General features: G+C 34.0%; 1 protein-coding gene across 1 annotated transcript; it reads right to left on the bottom strand.

The window, feature by feature from the left end:
- Positions 1 to 11146: 11146 nt before the first annotated feature.
- On the bottom strand, positions 11147 to 11816 carry LOC120265706 (dynein light chain 1, cytoplasmic-like). Its single transcript, XM_039273654.1, has 2 exons — positions 11633 to 11816; positions 11147 to 11511 (listed from the first exon to the last, which is right to left on the bottom strand). Exons 1-2 carry the CDS (start codon positions 11768 to 11770, stop codon positions 11329 to 11331), a joined length of 321 nt encoding a protein of 106 aa, XP_039129588.1. The 5' UTR covers positions 11771 to 11816; the 3' UTR covers positions 11147 to 11328.
- Positions 11817 to 25854: the final 14038 nt, after the last annotated feature.

Raw genomic sequence — 25854 nt, 5'->3', positions numbered from 1 at the left:
ATTTTAAAATTTTAATTTGATTTGAATTAGGACATGTAAATTTTTTTTATATAAACAATAATAATCCAGTACCATTGAGATCTCAGTCCCTCAAAGGATTCCTTGAAGCCTGATATCATTTGTTATACTATTTTGTGTGTTGTTTTAAGTGGCTTTTTAAAAGCATGAAAGTAGAGCTTACGAATGTGACAATTTTAAAAAGAGAGGTTTCAAAGTCATATGTTTCAAAAATTTTGGTACTTAAAGCATTATAATATCCTTGAGAATGCTAATAGCGTGTTATTAATTGTGTCTTTCATTACATTTAAATTTCCATGGTTTTTGGTCAAATTCTACCCATCCTCTATGAATGCCGTTGATGCTTTTAGGCAGCTACTATACTAGCAGTTTCCATTACATTCAAGGCCTTTTTTACTCTTATGTTCTTTCTTAACCTTGGAAGTCACATATACTTTCTTCAATTGGATAATCATTAATGATGCATTCCAACTAAAAAAGAAATGCTTTTCGACTTGTTTGATGAAAGTAGTACATATAAAAAAGAAATGCAGTAAAAAAATTTTAGGTAGCTTACACTGTGAGTACAATATACGTTAAGAGAATTAAATTGTATTCTACATTCAGGGCAGAATGGAAATTGTTTATGCATTGCCCATGTTAGTATGCAAATCATATTGCAAGCTCAAACATATATAATAGTTTTTCTATCAATCAATAAGTGAAATGAGAAAGTCAAGAACACAACAAAATCCTTAGAGAAATGCTAGTGAAAAATCAAAACATTGTTCAATGTAGATAGAATCATAACCTAAAGATAAACTTAGATAAATGGAACAAATAAAATTTTAAGATACCATATCAAAACAAATGCCCACATCCTTTAACAATTGTAGAGCTCTCAATTTTCAAACTCTCCAAACAAATATTACAACACTTTTCATCCACAGGCATAGCTATAAATTCAAGAAATTGCTAATTGATGATGAAAATGACATAAGATTATAAACATCAAAGAAAGTTTCAAACAAATAACTGTAATTTGTACACATATTAAGAAAAATTTGATATAAAAAGTATAATTTAAAAAAGCCAATGATCAAACAAACCCGTAAAATAATTAGCAAGAGACGTGCACGCCACGGGGATGGGGGACACACAGAGAGAAAGAGAGAGAGAGTGTTGGGGAGGGGGATGTACATTACGTGAATATGCTTCCTACAGCCATTAAACTAGGTACCTTGTTGAGTATGTGGAGTCTGATGTATGCCTTGATGATACATGACCGCGTCTCTTGCGGGGGTCCAAGGGCACAAGCGCCTCAGTAGGGCCTTGCTAGGTTTTTTCAAGGCAACGGCCTTGAAAAGAAAATGTTTTTTAAGACCTAGACTGATATGGAAAATTTTTGACTCATTTTACTTTCTCTCTATAAATATCCTTGTAATTATAAACCCTAAGTATGAGTGAAATAATTGATACTAGTGCGGCCGTGTAATTGTTTATCTTTTTTTTTCGTCATTATCTTAGATCCACTCCTTATTGTTTGATTTTCAACAACTGATTTTACTCTTCTCCTTACAAATATCCTTATAATTATACACTAGCTTGCACCACGTTCCAAGCCATGTGTTTTCCTTGGCTATCCTAACCACCACAAGGGTTATCGCTACCTTGATCTCTCCACAAATGGCATCATCATCTCACGCCATGTCACCTTTGATGAAGCTTTTTTTCCTTTTTCCGATCAGCCTAACCAGCCGGTATCATCTGATTTTGATTTTCCTTTCCGTCATCACTCATGCGCCTACCCCTGTTCCTACTCCAATTAGCCGCCCACCTGCGACCACTACTGCTGCCACACAACAGCCCACTGCCACTCCTCTACCATCTGTTGTACCTATTCCTCCCCCTGTCAATGATCACTTAATGAGAACCAGAGGAAAATGTTGTTCCATCACTAATCCCGAGGACATATCATGCGGCCCTCAATAATGACAACTGGAGCCTCGCTATGGAGCATGAGTTCACCGCCTTGCGTGCTAATCACACGTGGGACCTTGTTCCACGTCCCTTTGGTGCTAATGTGGTTACAGGTAAATGGATTTTTTGCCACAAGTTGAAGTCTGATGGCTCCTTGGATCGATACAAAGCGCGTTGGGTCCTTCGTGACTTCTCTCAACAACCCGATGTTGATTTTGAGGAGACATTCAGTCCTGTCGTAAAACCAGCCACCGTGCGTACCATCCTCACCATGGCGCTTGCTAACGAGTGGTTGGTTTATCAACTCGACATCAACAATGCCTTTCTCAACGGCACGCTCACAGAGACCGTCTACTGTCAACAACTCTCCGGCTTCATCGACCCCTAGCATAGCACGCATGTTTGCCACCTCCACCGGTCATTGTACGGCCTCAAGCAAGCTCCCTGGGCTTGTTTTAGTCGTTTTATGACTTAACTTGCATCCCTAGGATTTTTGGCTTCAAAGGCGGACCCCTCGCTGTTCATCTATCATCATGGCATGGATAATGTTTATCTCTTACTGTTCGTCAATGACATCATCCTCACTACCTCCTCATTAAGTTTGCTTTGTCGTGTCATCGACTCACTGCATCGTGAGTTCTCGCTCAAGGACCTTGGTGCCCTACACTTCTTTCTCAGTGTCTCCGTCCAATGCACAGTATCCGGGTTCTTCTTGTCCCAAGCACCAGTACACAGAGGACATCCTTGCCCGCACCGATATGACGAACTGCAAACCTTGAAGCACGCTTATCGACACCTATGCCAAGCTCTTCTCTGTCGACATGCCTATAAAAAATCCCACTGATTACAGAAGCATTGCCGGCCCCCTTCAGTACCTGACGTTTACACTTCCGGACATCGCCTACGCCGTGTAATAGGTATGTCGTCACATGCATGATCCATGCGAACCACACGATAATCTCCTCAAATTTATTCTTCACCACCTCAAGGGTACCATTGACTTCGGCCTACGACTACATCGGACTACCCCAACTTCTCTCACCGCCTACACTGACGCCGACTAGGCTGGCTGCCCCGACACTCGGAGATCTACCTCGGGTTATGTCGTTTTCCTAGGTGATAATCTCATTTTATGGTCCTCCAAATGACAGCAAACTGTGTCTCAATCTAGTGTTGAAGCTGAGTACCACGCTATTGCCAACGCCGTAGTCAGCTCCTCGCCGAACTGCACCGGCCTCTACATCAAGCTATAATTGTTTTCTGTGACAACATCAGTGCGGTTTACCTCTCAACTAATCTCGTCCAGCATCAACGGATGAAACATGTCGAGATTGACCTTCATTTTGTTCAGGAACGCGTCGCTTTGTGAGAAGCTCGTGTTCTTCATGTGCTGACGAGTTCGCAGTATGCCGAAAATCTTCACCAAAAGGTCTTCCTACAATCATCTTCAAAGAGTTTTGTTCCATCTTGAACGTCCGGCCCACTCCCGTTCCCACTGCGGGGGGTGTTAGCCGATCAAGACCATGCATGGTATGTGCATGGGCCAGTGACTTGCGCACCAAACAACGTCTAGAGATCACGTGCTTGTACCCGTGACTTGCGCGCCAAGATAACCGCTTTGGCATATAACAACTTGGCTACCAAGTTGTTACACCTCTGTACTCTATATATGCTGGTGACATCCAATGAATTTACAAGTGTGATTATCTAATTCGCTTTCAGGCAGCAGGACTAAAATTCCAAGCTTTACAAACAGAATCATGCAACCTTGATATTCAAGGCCATAATTTTCAAAATGAAAACTTTTTTTTTGTGAAAAGTATGGCATTTTGCTATTAAAAGCATTAGAGCATGGATGATCAGAAGAATGCAGGGAAAGTGGTCGTGGTTATTGTAATCATCAAAATGTGAGGTGCAAGCAATGTTGGCTAGGAATCTATCAAATCTAGCTCATTGCCTAGCACCTTTCATTTGACTATTACACCAAGTAAATCTAGAACCAACAAAACTTTATTCTTCTCTCTCTCTCTCTAATATATCATGGATTAAGGAGATAGCAATGAAGGTCCCAAAAAATAAAATTGTTGGGAGATTTTTAAGAATTAAATTGTTGCTCAAATTGAACACTTTGCTTTATGTTTTCATACTCACATATACACTCTTTTTTAAATCAAAACGTAAGCTTTATATTAAGGTTAATCCACATATACACCTATCTTAACCTTGTCAGTTGGCCTAGCTACATCAACCAAGTATATCATCCTAGTCAGGTTAGCTCATTCAATCATCTAACTAGGTTGACCCAATCTTCAACCTAATCAAATTAGCCCAATTCATTAACTTAACAAGGTCAGTCTAGTTCATCAACCTAGCTAAGCTAGTACAAATTTTTTTTTTCCATAGTGAGGTTAGTCTTTGATCGTGCATAACATAAATAGCCATGTTTCTTTACCTTAGACTCTTTACTTTTACCTAAATTCTTCCAACCTCTGGACATATGGTGCTATTTAGATTCAAAATTCAATATTTAATTTCAAGCAATTTATGGATGAATTACCATATATATCTCTTGATATTTGAGAATGATGGTCATTCCTTGATCATAAAGCCTTATAATTCCTTCAATTCTCATAAATGAATCTCTAATTTCCCACTTACACTACTATCATGTTAAGAGATACTAACATTTGATAACAGAGATGGTTGCAACTCTAGGGATCTAGGTTCTAGAGTTTATGAATTTCTTTTTGTCAATAGTGGAGGTAGTCAGTTGCTATGGAGATGTATAATGACGTGTCACATCCTGAATCTGGCTTACTAGACTCGGTGCCCTGATAAATGGCCACATATTCACAGGGTAGAACCCAGTAAGCATACAAGGCCTTTGAACCTATATTAAGTCACATAATACTGACTAAAATAACATATATCAATAACAAAACAACTAGGTTTGCAACTACAAAAATTATCCAAGACAAGTATGTTATAATTCAAGGTTTACAAGAATATAGAAAATAGGAAATCTGCTAGCTTGTAGTCGGCTTTAGTCAACAACTAGAGCTAAGCTACCCACCAACGTATTTTAATCCTAATCTGGGAACAAAATAGGAATAAATTTATGAGATTGGCAATCTAGTAAGTAGCCACTAAAAATATTGGAGTCATGTGGAATTTCAAAAATTCAAAAACAAAAAAAAAATTATATCACATAGTACAAATATTTATCAAAAATATATTTCATAAAATCGAAGTCATTCAACATAATACAATTTAATAACAGTCTAAAAATATATGTTTCCCAATTATTATGACCAAAACAAAATATCAGATATCATTAGTTTAAACTCGGTGACCCGAGTCAAAATTTCAGAGATCATTTATTTACTCTTAGTGACCTGAGCCAGATTGTCAGAAACTGTTATTTTTTAACCGATGGCACGGCATGAAACTATAGTTCTTTATCACTAGAAAGCAAGAGTGTTGCTGGTGATCAAGATAGTGTTGATATAACTTGAAATTTTATGCAACTTCTAGTTTATGATTTCTGGATATTCTCAATAAAAGTTTCTGCAGTGTTTTCTCTTTTGATGTACATGTATAGTTTTCTATTTGAAGAGAAAATCAATGGGAGTTGCATAGCTTTACATGATCTTTGCAACTTCATTTATCTAGTAAGAGAAAAGATCAGCTGCAGACCTGGAGATAAATGCAAGAACATACACAACATTGAGAAACTATTACTTTTTGAATGAGTTTGATTTAAAAAACTTATTTCCTTGAGAACAGATTCAGCAAAATATGAATGTATTCATGTATCTAAATAACATGAAGAAAATTCTCATGTTCAAAAGCATAGGATGTTTGCTCTATCTCAATCATAAGCTAAAGTATCACATTAATTGACTCAATTGACTTGAGAAGGCATGTAGTGCATTCAAAATCTTGAAGATTTTCTGCAGTTCGTAGTGTGATTTGATTCTGTTATTTGGATATCTTTGATGTGAGCTCTCTAACTAGCTTTGCAGCAACCATGGCGGTCATCCCGTCTATAGTATCTTGGGATCTTTTGATCTGGTGATTGATTTGGAAGGGCAACAGGTGATGGGGTTCATCGGCATCGGTGGTTCCAGTGACGGCGAGCTTGGTGGCCGTGCGAAGATGAAGAGAAAAAGAGGATTCGGGTATGGTTTATTTGTTGTTTTTTTAAGTTGCTGATTAGAGAGAGAAAGATAGGAATGATGTGGCTGCCAAATGGGTACACACATCATTCGTGCAAGCAATTCGGGTAACTCATTCGCATTATATAGCATTACTCTATAGGTAAAGAGCATTATAAAAGAATGGAATCCTGAAATGAGAAGAATAAAAACATTGCATTACACTAGACAAGAACATTGTCCATAGTTGACTATTGCAATATTGAATTGAGTGGTTCCCTTCCACAAATTAGAATATTGCTAATTTTGTCAATGATTTTTCCTTCCAAAGATACGTATCATATATTAAAAGGTATAACATGAATGATATTTATCGAATCCATTCCCAAAATTCTTGGGGATCGGACCAAAAAAGCTTGTTATACAAAAGATGAGAAAGGATATAAGGACAAACAGATAAATAAAGGTCTTAATGAATTTACAAGAATACTCATCACCTGTCTTCTCTGAGCCTCTAGTTTTTTCATCATCGTCCTCCCGATGGCCCCCTTGGGGCCACCAGCCGAAGATCTTCATCAGCTTCACCCAGGGACAAAGGCTAGTGTCTCCTGTGAGGAAGTGGTTAGTTCTAGAGCCTCCGCTTTTGTATTGGAATCCCCTCTCCATCTTCAAAAATCCCATTTGATAAAATCAAAACCTCTGTAAATTCTTCTATCACCATAGATCATGATCTTTGGTCTTTGGCGAGAGACAGTATAAACTCATCCTTCTATGCAAAATTTATGGGTAAGGCCCTGCCTCTTAATCAAACAAAGCTTGCTATGGCGGACTCCTGGAGAGGATTGGGTGCCTTCACTGTGGCTGATCTTCCGAATGGTTACTACTTTATTCGTTGTGAATGAGAAGAGATGCAAACTAGTTTACTTTGAGTGTTCCTTGGTCTGTGGCTGGTAGTATTCTCCAAATCTCTCCCTGGAAAGAATGTTTCCAACTAGCTTTTGAACGTCTCTCACTGGCCGCAGTCTGGATCCAGATCTTCCATCTTCCTATGGAACTCTAGGAAGGAGAGATCCTAGAAGCTGTGGCTTCCCAGTTCGGCCGCGTTCTCAAAGTAGACTCTCATAAACATCGATCGTTCAAGAGCGAAGTTCACCCAGGTTTGTGAGTGTTTTCAGCCACCTGCAATTTCATTTCAATTCCCTCCCATCTTGTTAAGTTAGACATATTGTTCATCATCTTCCACCATCATCTCTTCTTGGCTGTGAGCATCAAGGTTTCTCATCATCATCTCATTTTCACTCTCTCCGATCTCTGCTTGGTATGTTGTCTCCTTAGCTTGGTGTTGTCGCACTCGGAAACTTCATTGTCTAACGTGCTAGGCATGGAGTTGATCCATCCCGGGAGTTAGTGTATCTTGGCACTTGGAGTGAAGCCGGCAAATCCTGCAAAGGGAGGCCAATTCAGCGTCAGGGCCAAGCTAAAAATTTCTAACTATTATTTCTGAATTATTACTGGTTTCACAACTTGCTGAAATAATCTGTGATTTCTATAGTAGTCGTTTGTGTACATTGCATGCTATATGGAGTAATATTTCTTACGGAATTGACACAATCCTAAATTCACCAATGTGTGCCACTTGACTATTAGCTTACTCAGTCAATGTATAACATTAACCCAATAGACATTACAACTAAATACACATCAACAGAGAAGAACAAATAATCTACCGCACTTATGATATATAGTTAACCTGCTAGATATCACAGCCAAATACATATCGACAAAGAAGTACAAATAATCTCCCTCACTCAATGATATACGACTCCCAAAGATCACTTTTGAACCTTTTCGCCAACACCACCACGTACAAAATAAAAAAGAGGCGGGTAGGTTTTAATACCAAGATTTTTTTTAAAAAGATTAAAAAACTAGAAAAAGAGATCGGGTGATTGCAAGTTAGAGGTTACGTAATCAGATAAAATAAAAATAATTTAATTGGTAGTAAGAATAGGAGGAAGTGTTGATCAAATTTAAATTTAAAGATAATTAAAAATTTAATAATAATAATAATTGGGTGGAGCCCACATGACAAATTGTAGAGGATCAAGAAAATTCCAAACTATTTTCTCACGGAACAATCAAAGAAATTATATCAATTAATCGAGGAGCAATCAAAGACCATTCAAGTGCTCAAGGATCGATAGACTAAAGATACAGATGAGGCAAAGTTAATGTTCTTCTAATTCAAGATTAATACTAAATGATTCCCCTTGTTGAAGGTGTTTACCACGTCACGTCCCCCAGCATGATCTGGCTAGTGCTGAGCATGTGTTCACTGCTACAGTACCTGCTCATGTGTAATTTAGCACGAACCCTCTAAACTATGCTAGGTCCAGAAGTGACGGCCAGTGTTGCGGCCAAGCATAGCCCATGTGGGTAGTAGTAGGCATCGGGCCACGCCTAGCCTAGCCTATCATGGATTTCAAATCTTCCTTTCCATCCCTTTAGGGATATGTTAGAATAATTAAATTTTAAAAAAATAATGTTAAAAAAGTATATGAAAAAAAAAAAACCAGGGTTCCCAAGAGCTCGTCCCAAAAAAACCATGGCTCAAAAATAAAAGATAATTTTTTATAAATATCAAATAATATGAACTAAATCAAACCAAAATATACCACCGGGTTCATAGTTTATAGTTTAGCACAATGACCCATTGCAAATGGTAAAAAAATTTCATTGCATTGAATTTAAATCTTTCAAATTACAATATAGTGGTAATAGGTTCTTTACTCATGTTTCTTATTAACTATACTTGTCACATTTGTTAATATATATATATATATATCAAATTTTAATTATTTTAAAATAAAAATTTAAAATTAATGAGCCGGCCTAAGGCATTCGGCGTGGCACGAGAAAACTGGTGGTGGGCACGAGATAAATCAAGATGAACAACATTGCAGAGACCGAATACCCAGTGAGGCAAAGCGATGCTCAACTAATCATTCCCAGACAAATCAAGCAATACTAAGAGATATAAAGTACAGATGCACAGAATCATGAACGCCAACGAACTTGATTTAATAGAACCAATGTTGTGAGAAGGAGTTGATCTCTCAAATTTTATTTTGATAAAAGAAAAAGTCACCGTCTTTCTAACACGAAAGTGATGATTATAAGGCGGTTTTAACAAATCTTTTTACCGCATTTTCACTTTATTATAGCCGTGGATGTGCTCACCAAAGCATAGTTATCAGATCCAACCCGGGCATTAACCTGGTCGAGGCTCTGGGTCACGAGTCAATTGGTTCAATAGTCAGGTCATTCGAGTCAATGTTGGGTTAATATAAATATTTTAAAATAATATTTTTAATAATATAAATTATTTTTAATTATATAATGATATATAATAATAATAATTATGAATTATTAGTTATCAAATAAATAATTTGATGGAAAAATTAAAAAAACAATTATTAATCATTTATTTGGAAGTAGTAGAAAAGGGGAAAACACAAACTTGATAAAATTACATATATACCCTTCAATTTATTAAAAAAAATAAAAAAAATCAAAAGATGAAAAGGTCATTTAAAAAAAACATTTACCCAGTCGGGTCACCGGGTTTGACGGGGTCAAAACGGGTTGATTCCATAAACGGTCTAATTAGAGATCCAGACCTGTTTAAGCACCGGGTCAACTGGTCCGACCTCCAGGCCAGTCCGGGTTTAATAACTATGCACCAAAGTATTAAACTCGTTTGGATTGAATGAGTTTTTGGATGGGGCACCTTATGGCTAATTGATTAAAATATTATTTTTTAATTATTTCCCAAATTGCCTATTTCCATAATTATTTACGGAAAATCCGTATTTTATATTTTTTTATTTTTTTTAAAATTACCTGTCCCACTGTATTTTTTTATTATTTATATTTTATTTTTTAAAGAACAGAGGGCCGCATTATTTTTTTAATAAAAAGTTTTTATTTTTTTTAAAAAATCGCAGGTCCGGTAGTTTTTTAAATTAAAAAATTTTACATCCAAACCCTTACAATTTTCATTAATTTTTCTTATAATTTATTTTTTTCCCACTTCTACTATGTTATTTCTACTTTCACTAATTGTAATTGACTGTTAATAATTTAAATAAATAATTTTAATATTTTTTCATAATAATAAAATATTAAATATTCAAAAAAATTTACTTGTAAAAATTACTCCCACAACTAAACCAAACTCAATTAATATTTTGAATGAACTAAAACAATTACATATATTATAAAATAATTCAATAAATACAATATTTAGGTTACATTATGGCATACGACTTGGACCAGCGACATTCGAACAATTTCGACGATTATGACCTTTATTACGACATAAACCACAACGCTTTGGTTGACCGTCTTCTCTTATGTCTACTATTTCATTACAGAATTCTACTGGATTTTGGACGTACTGAAACTGGTCTTCGCGTTGTAAGATCAGGACATAAACATGGACCATTATAAGGGTTTCGGTATCTCTCATTTAAAATTATTTATTCAAATTATTAACAGTCGGTTACAATTAGTAAAAGTAGAAATAACATAGTAAAAGTGAGAAAAAATAAGTTATAAAAAAAATTAATGAAAATTATAAGGGCTTGGATGTAAAATTTTTTTAATTTAAAAAACTACTAGGACCCGTAATTTTTAAAAAAATAAAAACTTAATATTAAAAAAATAATATGAGCCTCTGTTTTTTTAAAAAAAAAAATATAAATATTAAAAAAATTCAGTGGGACCGTTGATTTGCAAAAAAAAGTAAAAAAAAATATATAAAATGTGTATTCCCGTAAATAATTACTGAAATGCCTAATTTAAAAAATAATTAAAAAAAAGTATTATTTTAATCAATTAGCCGCACCTTGTGTAAGTCTAATAATTGAAAAGTGGATGAGGCCCTTAATTAGAGTTTGCTGATAAGCAATCATATTTGACTGATATCAGAAAATAAAGTAAAAAAAAAATAGTATGAAACAAAGGTCTATTAATCGGTCACATTTTCTCATTAATTAGAAATACTTGAAATGTACAAGCAATTTAAAGTGCTCTCGATCAATTCTTCTTTGCATCCCATTCTGCACCCTTATGTCTCCATTAATGATTATGGTTCAAGGCAAATATGTGTTTAAATTTCTATATTTCCTGTTTAAGCCTTGACTCCAACAGCCCCTTCTTTACTCTCATGTCCATCCTTGCCATCTTTGAAAATAAGAAATTCCAACCCCTCCACTTGAAAAAGGATAAAACTTCCACTCAAACATGTGATGCATGATCCAAAGTCACCACCTGCAACACAGATCCATGCTTCCCCATACGCTTCATCCAATTCCTGTCACCCCAAAATAAAGTTATAAAAAGCCTATCTATGTTATAAAACAAAAAAATAGCAAAGAAAATATTTCATATTTTCAATATATATATATATATATATAGCACATGATGAACTTTACCTGTTTAATGTGGCGAGCTATGGAATAGCAATCAGAGTGTTTATGCAAATCAAGAGCCTTTTGAGCTAATTCTGTTGCATAAATTTGGATGTTCTTTGGCATGTCCGTTCTAAAAACTCTAACCTTCTCTTCAAACATTGTTTTGTCAAGCTTTAAGTGGAACTAGAATGTATGGTTTCACTTGAGATTTAATATGTTCAATTGCTCTTGCTATTTATATTAAGATTATTTGCGAATTAATTAGTGGTTGATGTTTTCAGACTAAGATATTTTGGACTATAATGCAAATTGCACTAAAGCTGGTTTGCAATCGAAAGCTCCATCTCAAACAAAATTAGCCGTGACATTATAACTTTGATGTCCACCACCGAACATCTGTAGCACATTGTGTTGGCATTATTATAAGATTTTCGTTGCAGCTATTTTCATTACGTGTATCAAGACAATGTGTGGTCTTCTTTTGTCCTCGTTTCAAGAATCAATTTGTGTCCAATTAGTGCGAGCCGTTGGTAGCTACATTATAAAATTTTCGTCAGATATATTATGATTTGATTTTTTTTTTAAATCTTATTGTCTTCATAAATTTGCTCATGGATAATAAAATACAAAATTTGTCAACTATTTTATTTTAGTCAAGGAAAAAACTTGGGCTAGTGATTACAAACTGTAATTGATGAAATTTGGATTATAAACCTGCACCCAAAATCAAGCCCAGCAACTATGCCTAGGACCCCTAGATTTTCTAGGGCCCAAAATTTTTATTTTTTTAGATCTATTTAAAATTATTAATTATTATTATCTTATCTCATAAATTTCTAAATGTTTTTAATTATAAAATTTAATTTATAATTAATATCAATAAATTTATTGTTATAATTGGGTGGTCTAGGCTCTGCAATATTTTTTTAATTATATTTAAAAATTTATCTATTATTATCTAATATCTATCCATATAGTTATAATAATAAAATTTAAATTTTTTTAATTGGATATTGCCAAAAAAACCCCTAAGTTTGCAATATGGCCAAAAACACCCCCTTAATTTTGCAATTTCTATAAACCCCTTTCTTTTAAACTCTATGTTTTTCAAACCCCCAAAGCATATAACGGTGGTTAACAGAGTGATTTTTAAATTTTATGGACGAAAATGCCCTTGTATGGGAAGTCGTGGTTGCAGCCATTTCGGTGGTTTGAGAGTAAGTGGGCGGTTTGAGAGGAAGTGGGGGGTTTTTCTCAACTCGCGTCTTCAGCTCTTCCCTTTCCGAAGTTGTCTCTACCGATACATCCTCTATAATTTCAGCTATTCCCTTTCCACCGGTGTCTCGAACGAGAAGTCCCGTCAAGTATTCGGCATTTCATCAGTTTGCAATCTAAGGTATTGATTATGGTTTTATGTTAACTATTCTGCTACAAAGAAAGATTTTTTTGTTTTGTTTTGTGGTTCTGTTTTTATTGGAAGATATTGAATTCGTAGGGATTTCTACTGGGGTTTTTGTTAGTCTGCAGGAGATTTCTCGGCTAGGGTTTTTGTTTTTGTTTTACATTTTCGTCTGCATACATACGATCAAAATAGTTTTTTTCGATTGTTATGATTTGTGTAATGTTTATAATGTACGTTTCCCCTTTCATTTAATATGGTTGCAGTTTTACAAATGAGGTTTACATTTAAAAAATGAGAGGTTACCGCTTAAATTTTGTTGTCTCTGTTTAAGTATTGTTGTCTCTCTTTAACAAGTGATATCTCAATTTAAGAATTGAGAGGTTACCGTTTAAAACCTTATATTTCCGCTTAAACATTTGTAAATACTGCTGGCTGAATGTGTTGTTATTGTCGCGGGCTTGTGATTATGGCGGCCAACCTAGTTAATGGGCGATGCTACTTGACAGCGGTAGTGGAGACCTTGGCTGAATTGAAATTTAACATGACCCCTAGATACTGGGAGATCATCCGAAAGACACCGTTTGCAGCATTTACTGAGTTGGAAGCTATATTCCAAGAGAGGGCCCTTCTTGATTCTCTATTGCAAAGGTACGACGGCTGCATCAATAAATTCAGGATCGGGGAAAGCCTGCTGAGTTTCAAGCCTAAAGATGTGGCCCTCGTTCTTGGTCTGCATTGAGATGGAGACACAGTCGTGTTTCAGAAGAAGAAAACAAGCTCAACTTTCGAAGAGAGGTATTTATCAAAAACCTACGAGAGACATAGAAACTCCATCAAGAGCACTCTTGACCAACTAGTTGGACAGAGGAGAGAAGAAAAAATTTTTGCCAAACTCCTTATGGTGTACCTCATGGGTACAATCCTCTTCCTAAATACCTCATGCTCGGCTCCGAACTGGATCGTTGATTATGTCGATGATCTACCTGGCATTGGGTGATATGCATGGGCACAAGCAACGCACAAGTGGCTTATGGAGGACATTCCACAAGTAGCCGCTCGAGTGCAAGCTAGATGCGCAGGGAAAAATACTAACACAGGGTATATTAAGGGTTGCTCGGTCGCACTTAACATTTGGTTTTACTAGCTAACCAGAACCGGAAAGAAAGTCCATTTCGGCAAGATCCCAAGGATGTTGTGCTACGGTGAAAATACTTATCGGAAGCAAGCGACGATAGAAACCAGTTTGTCATCTCTCGAAGGAAAAGAGGTAATAAATCATGAACAATGTGTTTAATAGTACTCGTTAATGGTTAAACATATTATTTAGCGTTTAACTGTGTTTATTTGCTGTTTAAAACGTATTATTAAAAGTTTCATCATTTTGTTCTCTGTTTACGTTTATGCTATAATGTTTAAATATATAAGTTAAATGTTTTAATATAGTTTTTATTATTTAAACTGAATGATTTTGCTAAGATTGATTGGTTTATATATGTTAGTTTCCTTAGCTGGTTCCTATGCCGTCCCTCCAGACAAATGAAGCACCCATGACGGACGAGACTAGGAATTTGACGACGATGACTTCATCGGGATGGCCATTCCAAGACGGCCACGTTTGAAGAGACTTGCAAAAAAAGGAAAACAATAATGCCTCTGTATCCACCACCGGCTGACGATGAAACAACAGCAGCACCATCGGCGGCTGATGCTGTTATCGTTGATGACATGGCCATCACGGTGGAGGAGATCGTAGATAATGTTGCCATTGCCGTGGTAGATAAGATCGTTGACTCTGTTGTTAATGAAATCCCTGACCCGGTGGAACCGATGGTCGACAGTGCGGCATCAAAGATGGACACAATCCCTGAAGAACAAGAACCAGCTAAGGTTGCGTCTCCCGTTGATGCTGTTACCATGGCCACGGTTGAGAAGATCGTTGACTCTATTGTCAACGAAATCATAGTCACGGTGGAACCAACTGCGACAGTGCCGCATCGAAGGCAGACACAATCCCACAACAACAAGAAACAAGTAAGGATATATCTCCGGTTGATGATGTCATCGTGCCCACATCGAAGGAAGATGCTGCTGATGCTGAACACCGACAACCATCAACAACAGTGACGCATGATTATCCCAAAATAGCTGTTAACAAGGGGCAAGGGAACGCCACCGCAATGGCAACAAGAGATATGATCCTTGCCAATAAAAAATTAGACGAAGTTCGAAAAGTCTTTATTCCGAAGAAGAAAAAATACATTGGACAATCGCGCCTCAACAAATATGAACATGAGTTGATAAGGATCTTCCTCAACTGCCTTATGGACAAGAAAGTTTGAAGTTTTTATGGTATTGTTTAAACTTATATGTTAACCTTTAATTTATATATATACCGTTTAATTATTTGCAATATCATTTAAACATTTGCTAAATCAATTAAATAGGTACAATCTAATTTAAGTATCTCTGTTACCGTTTAACTGCAGCACTGTTGTGTGGAAGAATGACTCTCTCAGCACCACACGGGCCAGACTATTCACTCTGCTTGAGGGGAAGGAGATGGTCTCAGACAATGTGATGGACGCTTTCGTATGTATAATACAAAAGTCACTGAGCATAGTGCCATATCCTTATAAGAAGCGCGTCTCCATCACACGACCACTGGCGCTGTTTATGTCAAAACAGGACGATGCACATGAAACCACTATGGCTATAATCGGAGATGCTGCACGCAACTTGAATGATGTTGAAATTGTCATCCTCCAGATAATCATGAATGGCCACTTCCATGTTGTGGCCCTTGACAATAACAAACAAGAATACAGGCATTATTCTTTATGCCAAAATGAGGGGTACGATAAAGACGCGTTAGAAATGGTAAGTTCTTTAATAAATTGTGCTTGATTAATAGTGTTTGATGAATAATCAGTATTCTAATCTCAACTTGTATACCTCCACAGCGGAGGCTATTCCACATTTGTATCAATATGGAGTTCTGTGAGTCGGCGACCGCAAAGTATCTACTAGTTCACGATATTGAAACCCCACGACAAAAATAAGGAAGTGTTGACTGGGCCGTCTATGTCATGCGGTTTATCGAGCAATTACTCCCCGATGAGAAGCTACGGCTACCGCAGACGGACGTCCCTTATCTGAGATTGAAGTATATTTCCCGCATACTTAAGGAAGGGAGAGCAGTCGAGCATCATCGACAAAGGGAGGGGGGGTCTTTGAAAGCGGGTTGATAGAATTCCTTGTTTTTGTTTGTTTTCAAATGTAAACCAGTTTAAATTCAATTCATTATTTTCAAAGAACATGACAAATTTTGTCATTGTAAATTTACTAGTCTCTATACTTATACACTTGACTCTTTTTTTTAACTTTTAGTTTCATTGTTTAACTTATAGTTTTATTGTTTAACTTTCAATTTCATTGTTTAAATATCACTGTTTCCGTTTAAAATAATGTAGTCACTTGTTAAAATAAGTATTGTTTGTTTAAACTGACAATGTCTCTATTTAAATATATGTGTTAATTGTTAAGAATAAGAGTTTCTCTATTCAAAAATCAGCTTATTTATAATAGCTAGCCGCCGACAGTTTCATTTTAAGATCTGCGATTGTGACTGGAGCCGTGGCAGCTGCTGTAATGTAACTCGCGGACCTAAAAGACTTGTGACTCGATCCTTTTTAGTCTACGGCGCCCAAGTTGCCTTCTCGTTACAGGCGGTCGCAGACGCAGTTCATGATTTCCGTCCGTAGGCTTGTCATCATTGGGTATGGGGAATATAGCTTCCTTATATGCCAGTTTGTAAATGTCAACGGTGAAGTAACCGCTAATAAATCGATGAACGTTGAAGTCTGTCTGCATTATTGTAGCACAAGCGTGTTTGCACGGGATACCATAAACTTGCCACCATTTTCAAGGGCAAAAACGATATTTCATAACATGGACCCACTTGAAGTGACAAAAAAGGAGTAATCCCTAGAGACAATCATTACTAGCGTCGGTTATACTTTTCTTCCTCTTTCCAACACTTCAGTTTTTCTTTTCTGTCGAGTATCTTTGGCTCGAAATTCTTCTTCACTTTCCATATTGTCATCCCTCGAAGGAAAGTTCTCACCTTATCATCAGTCTCTATTTAAATGTCAAACTCTATGTTTAACAAATGTGATTTAGTGTTTAAACTATTGATCCACTGTTTAAAACCATTTTATATTGTTTAAACACATATGTAAACCTATAAATATTATCATTTAACTGTTTAAAAATATATGTTATCATTTAAATTGCATGCTTTCACTGACGTTGTGTTCAAGATGGATTTTTTTCCAAAACCTACAAGAGACATAGAACCTCCATCAGCAGAGGGGAGAAGAAGAAAAATTTATCAAGCTCTTGATGGTGTACCTCATTGGTACAATCCTTTTCCCAAACACGTCCTGCTCGGTTCGGAACTGGATAGTTGACTATGTCGATGACCTACCTGCCATAGAATGATATACATGGGCGCAAGCGACGCACAATTGGCTGATGGAGGATGTCCCACAAGTCTCTGTTTAAATGTGAAGATTTTATGTTTAACAAATGTGATTTAGTGTTTGAAATATTGGTCCACTGTTTATGACTTTTTTATATCGTTTAAATACATATGCAAACCGTTTAAATATTATCATTTTACTGTTTAAAATATATATGTTATTATTTAAATTGAATGCTTTTACTGACATTGTGTTCACTGACAGAGCCTCCATCAAGAGAACACTTGAGCAGCTTGTTCACTGTTTAACTAGTTTCAATATCGTTTAAACACATAAGTAATCTGTTAAATATTTTGATTTAACTGTTTAATGTTATTGTTTAAATTGAATACGTCCCCGACGTTGTTTAAATATTATTTTTATTGTTTGATTTCTAAGTTTATCTGCTGAAAAACATTGTCTTCGTTTAAACAAAATATTTAAGTAAAACGTTAAGAGAGAATGTCTCTGTTTAAAAATTAAAATTTGATACTCAAATAAGTTTGTTTCATTTAAGATAATTTACATATTTACAATGTCCTCTGTTTAAATATCAAAAGTTGACACTCAAATAAGCGTGTTTCGTATAAATATTTAAACATTTACAATGCCTAGTCGGACCTCGAACACTTGCGACTCGATCCTCTTTCGTCTATTAAGATCATCGATACCATGGCCAGCATGAAGATTTTGGCTTTCCTCTACAAGTATCTCTACCTTCAAATGCTCACGGCGGTTGCATAACATGCGCATCAACTTGAACCTGTACAATGTAGAACATAAACACTTAAACAATATTAAACAAAGACACTGATAATTACATAAGAAAAAGTATATTTAAACGAAGAACGAGATATTCAAACGCCGACAATGATGTTTGCACAGTATGGAAAAGATTTTAAAGGATAAGAACAAATCTCAAGTGATAAATATCAAATCCGTCTTAAAAGATGTGTCACGGTCATCCTCCTCTGGAGAATCCTCCGCAATGAAGAAATAAGTGAAAACTTTCTTATCTTGTCCAAGTCGAAACGCCCCCCTTAATTGCTTCCCTATCATCCTCCGCTGGAGAATCCTCCGTGTTCAGGCAATTACGTGAGCATTTTGACCTGAGCAAGAAAAGATAGTTCAACTTGTTGATCTAAAAAATGTGGTATGGCTGAAGCAAAAATCCTGGATACATGAAGAAGAAACTCATCCGAGAAGAAGCAGAGGAGGAGGAGGAGGGGGTGTCCTGGGAAAGGGGTCTTCCTTCTCATTTATGGTGTGATGTCCACAAGCCGGTTGACGCTTCAGATCCGAGAAAAAAAGGAAACACACGGGGGACCGAGCTTTTCTCATTAACGAGGAAGGGGTCTTCCGATATTTATGTTAAATTTAAGAACATTTAATGACGTCGTTAATTCTTGTGCACGGGATACCACAAACTTGTCATCTGTCATCTGTCACCTGCCAACACTTCAATTTAAACGGAGAAGATAAATATTTTAAGCAGAGACATAAAGTTCTTAAATAGTAAATTATCAATTTAAACGTTAATTCCAATAGGTACATACTGACAATTATATTAAACGAAGAAGACAATGTTTAAATGAAAATGTAATATATTTAAATAGAGAATGGCACAGTTAAATAGTAATGAATTTATACAACTAGATAAACATAAAAGAAAAAATATTACAACGAGAAAAACTCGTTTTCAGTAGGATTCGACAACGGTACATCATCTGTTTCGACAGGATTGACTACGACGCATTTGAAGATGGAGTACACGTGATACATCCGCTGGAAATCGACATCGTTTTCTGTTGGACAAACCATTTTATATCCATCGGGTGTGATAAACTTCACCCTGACATGGGAAACATCGAGATCCCATTGCTCAGATATCTCAGCTGAGCTAACACCGATTTCCAAGAAGTCAGCGCCGTGAAAATTAGCACTCGAATCGAAAAAATTCTCACCTTATCAGGAAACCGGTAGACTTCAAATCAAACAAACCAAATGAGGAGAGGAAGAAGAAGAAGAAGAAGAAGAAGAAGAAGAAGAAGAAGATTTGACAAAAAAACAAACATATGATGTGATTGGGCGGTTTTTTTCCCATCATTTTCAAAGGCAAAAATGAAATTTCATAACATGGACCCATTTGAAGTGAATGGTAGGGGGTAAAAGGGAACTTAAATAATAACGGAAGGGGTGTCCAGAGTTTGGCAAAGTTGGAGGGGTTGTTTAGGAATATTTGAAATTCACAAGGGGTAAACAGTAATTTTTCCTTTTTTTAAACTATAAAATCTATCTTCGATCATCATCATTTTGTTTTGATCTTACCATATAGTTATGATTTTTGAAATTTAAATTTTTTAAACTATACAATTTATCTAATTTAATTCATTCATGATCAAGATGTAATAAATTTGGTTTTATAATATTTATGATGGCTTTATAATCTATTAAATGGATTAATAAAGTTAATATTGGGACTTGGATCTAATGTTAGCATTGTAACCTTATAATCTTAAGAATCTTAGCATTCTAACATCCCAAAATCTATACAGCAGATGTATAATCTACTCCGAGAGCGTTTCATGAAATAATTTTAATTTTTTATAACATTTAAGTTTTTATTTATATTACTTATAATATTAATAATTGAAAAACATTAATTACACCTAATTATTTATGCAATAAATATTTATATGACCTTTGAAATCCAAGGTATAAAATAGTTTCTATGGTAGGAGTTATTTAATTATATTATTTTATATATGATATTGCCTCAAAATTCCTCACAAATTTTAAAAACTCCAATGCGAAACTGGAGAGTATGGTTAGTATTAAATAAAAAAACAAGCAAACAAACATAGAAAACCTCTACACTTCCATTTAAGGGGTTAATTGATAATTTTGCATTAAGAAAACAAGAAAAGTGAACTTTAATTGATTTTTTTCTTTATGTTTTTTTTTATGTATTGCAATAATTAAACAAAACATTATAAGGATATCTCCCGATTTTTTTCAGGTTAATATTTTATTTATCATAATTTTAACAGTTATTCATATTTTTTTTATTTTTATTATATAATTTATTATTTAATAAAAATAATAAAAAAAATTTATGATTTTGCCTACAAACCCATTTTGCTAAGACCATCTTGCCCACAGCTATGGATCTATTACTACCACTACATCCAATGGGACTTGAACTTGAGAATCTTAAATGCCCACACTAATCTTTTTTGTCATAAGGCCAATTAATCAAGGATTAAGCTACATATATAATTGTGGGCTCAAATGACCCACAAAAATTTTAAAAATGTTTATTATATGTATATATATTTTTCAAAATTGTTAAATTGGCCAAATTAAATTAAACAATTGGTGGTCAATATGCAAGATTGAAAAACCTTTTTATAAAAACATGTGATTTATTATATTAATATTAAAAATTTAAAAGCACTTGTATTTTAAGAGCAATATTTTTGGTTTTGCATTTTGCTTTTTTATAATAACTTAAAAAAAAATAAAACTAAAACCACCTTTTAGTCTTTTCATTTTCAATATTCTTTTAGTTATTTCTTAATATTCTGTCCAATCTGACAAAAACACCATCAGAATTTTAGTTTTTTTTTAATAAAAATTAAACTCTTAAGAATGCAATGTGTTTTTTTTTCTCTTTTTTTTTCTCTTCACCTTTCAAGCTACATTATAAAATCTTAATGTTCAAGTATATTAAAGAATTTGATTAAACTTCAAAGATCAGTTTCAATTATTAATTATTTGAAATGATTTTTTAATATAAATTTTAAATAAAATTTCTTTTCTTTTTTTGTTATTTATATATTTATAATTTTTTTTAACTATAATTGTGTATGTATATATGATTTTTTTTTTTTGCATTATAAATAATAATACTATACTTATATGTTGACCCCACTTAATGAATTATTTGGCTCTACCACTGCAATTAATGCTATTGGGCTATTAACTCTTTTACATAGTATCAAATTCTAATTGAAATTTGGGCTCAAATCAAACACAGAATATATGTTGATTGTCTTATGCATACATGCTAAAAAGCCATGTGGGTTTTTCCATTCAGCGGATAATGACATCAGCTCTGGTATGTCTGATTTGATCTGTTCTATCACTCTTAGTTTATGTTTTAATAAGACAAAATTAAGAGTTAATTATTATTAAATCTTATGACACCATAGTTTGAAAATTAATGCAATAATTTGTCCTTCCAATTAATCCATTCTAGGAACTTCATTTGTATACTGTTTTGTTAAACACCTAGTTAACACTATTAATGCATGCATTAATCAATAAAGGTGGAAATCATACAAAAGTGTATAGTGCAGTTGTTAATTTTAAACTTTTAAGAGGTTCACATTTGTGCAAAATAATGATTATGGATTGAGGCCATATTAGCATAAAGATGAAAATGAGCAAAAATACAAATTATGGTAACATAAATGAACATTAGGAAAGTATAGAAACCAAAAATGACTTAATCCAGTGATTAGTTATAAAAAAAATAGTAATTTGTTTTGTTTTAATGACATCGTATTACTATTTCATTAATAGAAATTCATGATATTACTAGTTCAACGCTTAACAATGTTATATGACAACAAGTTTAACTTATGGGAATGAATATCAAAACTGATACAAACTTTATTAAAAGGTATCAAATTATGCACCTTTTAATCTTTTATAAGACATGCTTTGTCATTTTCGTCACTTAAGGTAGAGGATTAACTTTCATAAAAAAAAATTCTAATATTAAGCTAATTAACAGATTTTACATGTTTGCAATTTATCGTATCAATAAGAGAAATTATAAGTATTTCATCAAAAATTTTGAAATTTAAATCAAGCTAAATACAATAGACTAAACTCATTCATATATTGCTTGACCATAATCTCAAGAATTTTCATTTATTTGATCCACTGTGTCATCCAAGTTGAAATCAAGTATTCTACAACAAAGTATCATGTAAAATTAAAGCATGCCTTTATTCATGTAGTCTATTATGCATTTAAAGGAGAGAACATTATCATCTCTAGTCCTTGAATGATTATGTCTTCTTGAAATGTCATTTATGCTTCTGGTGGTCTATGTTCGTAGCTGGTCTGATTCTATGTAAGATTTACCATAGTGTCTTCCATGTCAAACCAAAGGTAAGATCCTCTATGAATTCAAGCCTTTTGTTTGTATTAGGATTTATTTTTTATTTTATTGAATGCCTGTGAAGTGCATTGTATTTATTAGTAATAGAAATTATGAAGTGCATTGTATTTATTAGTAATAGAAATTATGAAGTGCTTGTTGTCTTTGGAATCTTTTTATTTGTTCTTATTCCTTATTCTAAGTGGAGTAATGAACTTCGTAGTGCTAGAAACTTCCTAAGTTTCTTAAATATTCTTAGAATTCACTCTTGTAGTTTTATTTTTTTTTTATTGAAGTATGATAGGGACGAATAGCGAGTCATCTGTATATGTGTCAATCAAGTAATAAAGTGTGCTAAGAATCAGGGCATTAATTAGTCTACAAGGAAAATAGAGACTACTAGTACTGATTCTAATATGAGATTTAGCCTAATCCAAACAGTGTGATGTGAGAACAAACAAAAAGAAATAAGAAGTGAAAGCACTAAAGAAAATAAGGCTAAACAAGCAAAGAAAGGGGGTGTTCAGGCATAGATTCCTTATAGGGTTTGTTAGATCAAGGAAAATGGTTGTATAGGTCGAGCAATACAAATTGAATTGAGAGAGTTCCTAAATTAATTATACTACTCCCCTTTCTTAAAAGGAGTAGTAATTGATCCCATATGGTGCTGATACAAACAACCCTACGACTGCAGTACACTCTATGATCTATTAACAATAATAGACAAGCATTCAAAATATTGACAATTTTTCTCTTGAAGTAATTACTCATAATCCTATACAAAGTAGGATCAAGATCTCTCTCTCTGAAACTACTTATAATGATTGCAATAAGAATAGAATTGCTTGCCAATTCACTCAGAAGGATTATAGGAGGAGAACCCTTGACTCCACAGTACCTTATCTTTAGGCGTACTCACAATCTCTATCAAGCACATTTTTGCCCATGCTAGGTGGGTCTCCCTACTCGTCACATAAACACATCAACCATAAATCTGGGGCTTTTGCCTCAATAATGTTCAAGACAATAGATATGCGTCATTAAATTCAATAATATATTAATTATTGTAATTAATAATCAATGTAAAAGCATGAAAGATACACAACCAAAAGCAATCAAATCATCAAACTTTAAGTTCATCTATGCCTAACACCCACAAATTAGTTATTCATCGAAAGAGAACAATCAAGCAATTGACAAGAGACAATGGATATGATTGAAAGCATAAAGCCGGTTTTTCTAATTTTGCCCATTGAGATTGCCAAAGAACTTCCCCCTTTTCATAGCTCTGTTCATAAACCCATTTATCTCTTACTTTTTATTATATGTTGACGTATACTTATATATATATATATATATATGAATGGTTTAAGCCATCTACGTACTTACATAGATGATTGTTCACTAGAGATGTTTATTTACATCTGTTGGACGATAATCCAATGACTATTGCTTATAAAGATACTGTACATGTTTGATATGGATGGTTAGTGTGTAACACTGTATATCAATGTTTGACATTATTTATAAATGGATTGTAGTCGGATATTCTTAGATTTCAAATCTAGAGAAGCCCCTATACGATGTATATATGACCACGTGTCAAGTGTAACTTAAAAAAAAAACAAATAAAAAAAAAATTAAAGTAACAACCAATTAAAAGTTAACACAAGTAAACCCAAAAAACCATTTCAAAACACTTAGGGGCTGTTTGGTTGTCAGTATTTTAACTTACATGTAAGTGAAATTACAGTGTAAGTGAAAATACTGTATTTTAACTTACATCATATCTGTTTGGTTTGCTGTAATTTGAAATGCTGTATTTGCTTTTTCTTTGTTTGGTTTGATGTAAGTTGTGAGGTATAATTACCACGTAAGTGAAGTGGTAACATTACCCCTATCACATATTTATATACTATAATTATTTAATATTATTCATAAATTTTTTAATTATATACTATGATTCAATTTTATCTTCAAAAACTATTAATTATTTAACTCGCATTAATTACGATTAAGATTAATTAAAAAATAATAATTAATTTAGTGGTGATTTATTAAATTTAAAAAATATAATACAATTTAATTATATGCCATAAATATATTGTCCTATCTAAATTAAATAACAATTGGTATTTTAATATAATTGGTATCTAGAATCCAGTACGGGTTGTTTAATATAATTAATTTTAAATTATTATATTTAGTTCTTTCATTTAAATTTATTGAGAATGAAAGAAAAGCATAACCTTTTATCATTATTCATTGCTATTAAATCATTATCTTGTATATATTAATGAGTTTGGTATATTAAATTTAATAGAACTTGTTCTATTACATCACCTCACACTTATATATCTATGCAACCTCAAGCATGATTAAAACCTTGGTTATAGATTAATTAGAACCAATAGAGTGATATATATAGAATTCAAACAAATAACTCAAAGAGATAAATGAAATATAAAAATTATTTAGATTTTTTTGCAAAAATATGGAGCATTTCTTGATTAACAGCCAAAATTGAATTATTATATCCAAGGTCAAAACTGCAAAGGGTTGAGTTGACCAAGTAAAGACCCAAACTTTGAACAAGAGCACCTCACATTAATCTCCATCCTAACATTCAAAACCACATGCTAGTGCACTGTTGAGTCCATTAACACATTGTCATTTTGCACTTTTAACTTTTACAGTCACCTTCTATGCCTTTCAGTGTTTCTTCAACCCGGTTGTTTTGTGAACAGTAAGAGATGTATAAGAAAAAAAAAAAAAAATCAAAGACACTAACTAGTGGGATATCCAGAAAAGCTCAATGCATAGATCCAAGAATTAAGAGCAACAACAATCACAACAATCTCTTCTTCTTTTTCAGCCAAGGATCAACAAGTAAGAGCAACAACAATCACAACAATCTCTTCTTTTTCTTTCAATTAAACCATAGATCCAACAAAAATCAAGAGATGACAGCAGAGATTTGATCAATTACCTGTGAAGAGATCTTGACAGGTTTCTTCAAGCTCTTCTTTTTCTTTCTCCACATTATGATCAACCAAAAACAATTAAGAGTGGACAACGACTTTAATATATAGTTGAATATTACCCATACGGCTTCTTCAACTTTAACCATTAAATTAGTAATGCCCTC

Source organism: Dioscorea cayenensis, chromosome 7 (assembly GCF_009730915.1).
Source record: "Dioscorea cayenensis subsp. rotundata cultivar TDr96_F1 chromosome 7, TDr96_F1_v2_PseudoChromosome.rev07_lg8_w22 25.fasta, whole genome shotgun sequence".
NCBI lineage: Eukaryota > Viridiplantae > Streptophyta > Magnoliopsida > Dioscoreales > Dioscoreaceae > Dioscorea > Dioscorea cayenensis.
This window is presented reverse-complemented; position numbering and strand designations above follow the sequence as displayed.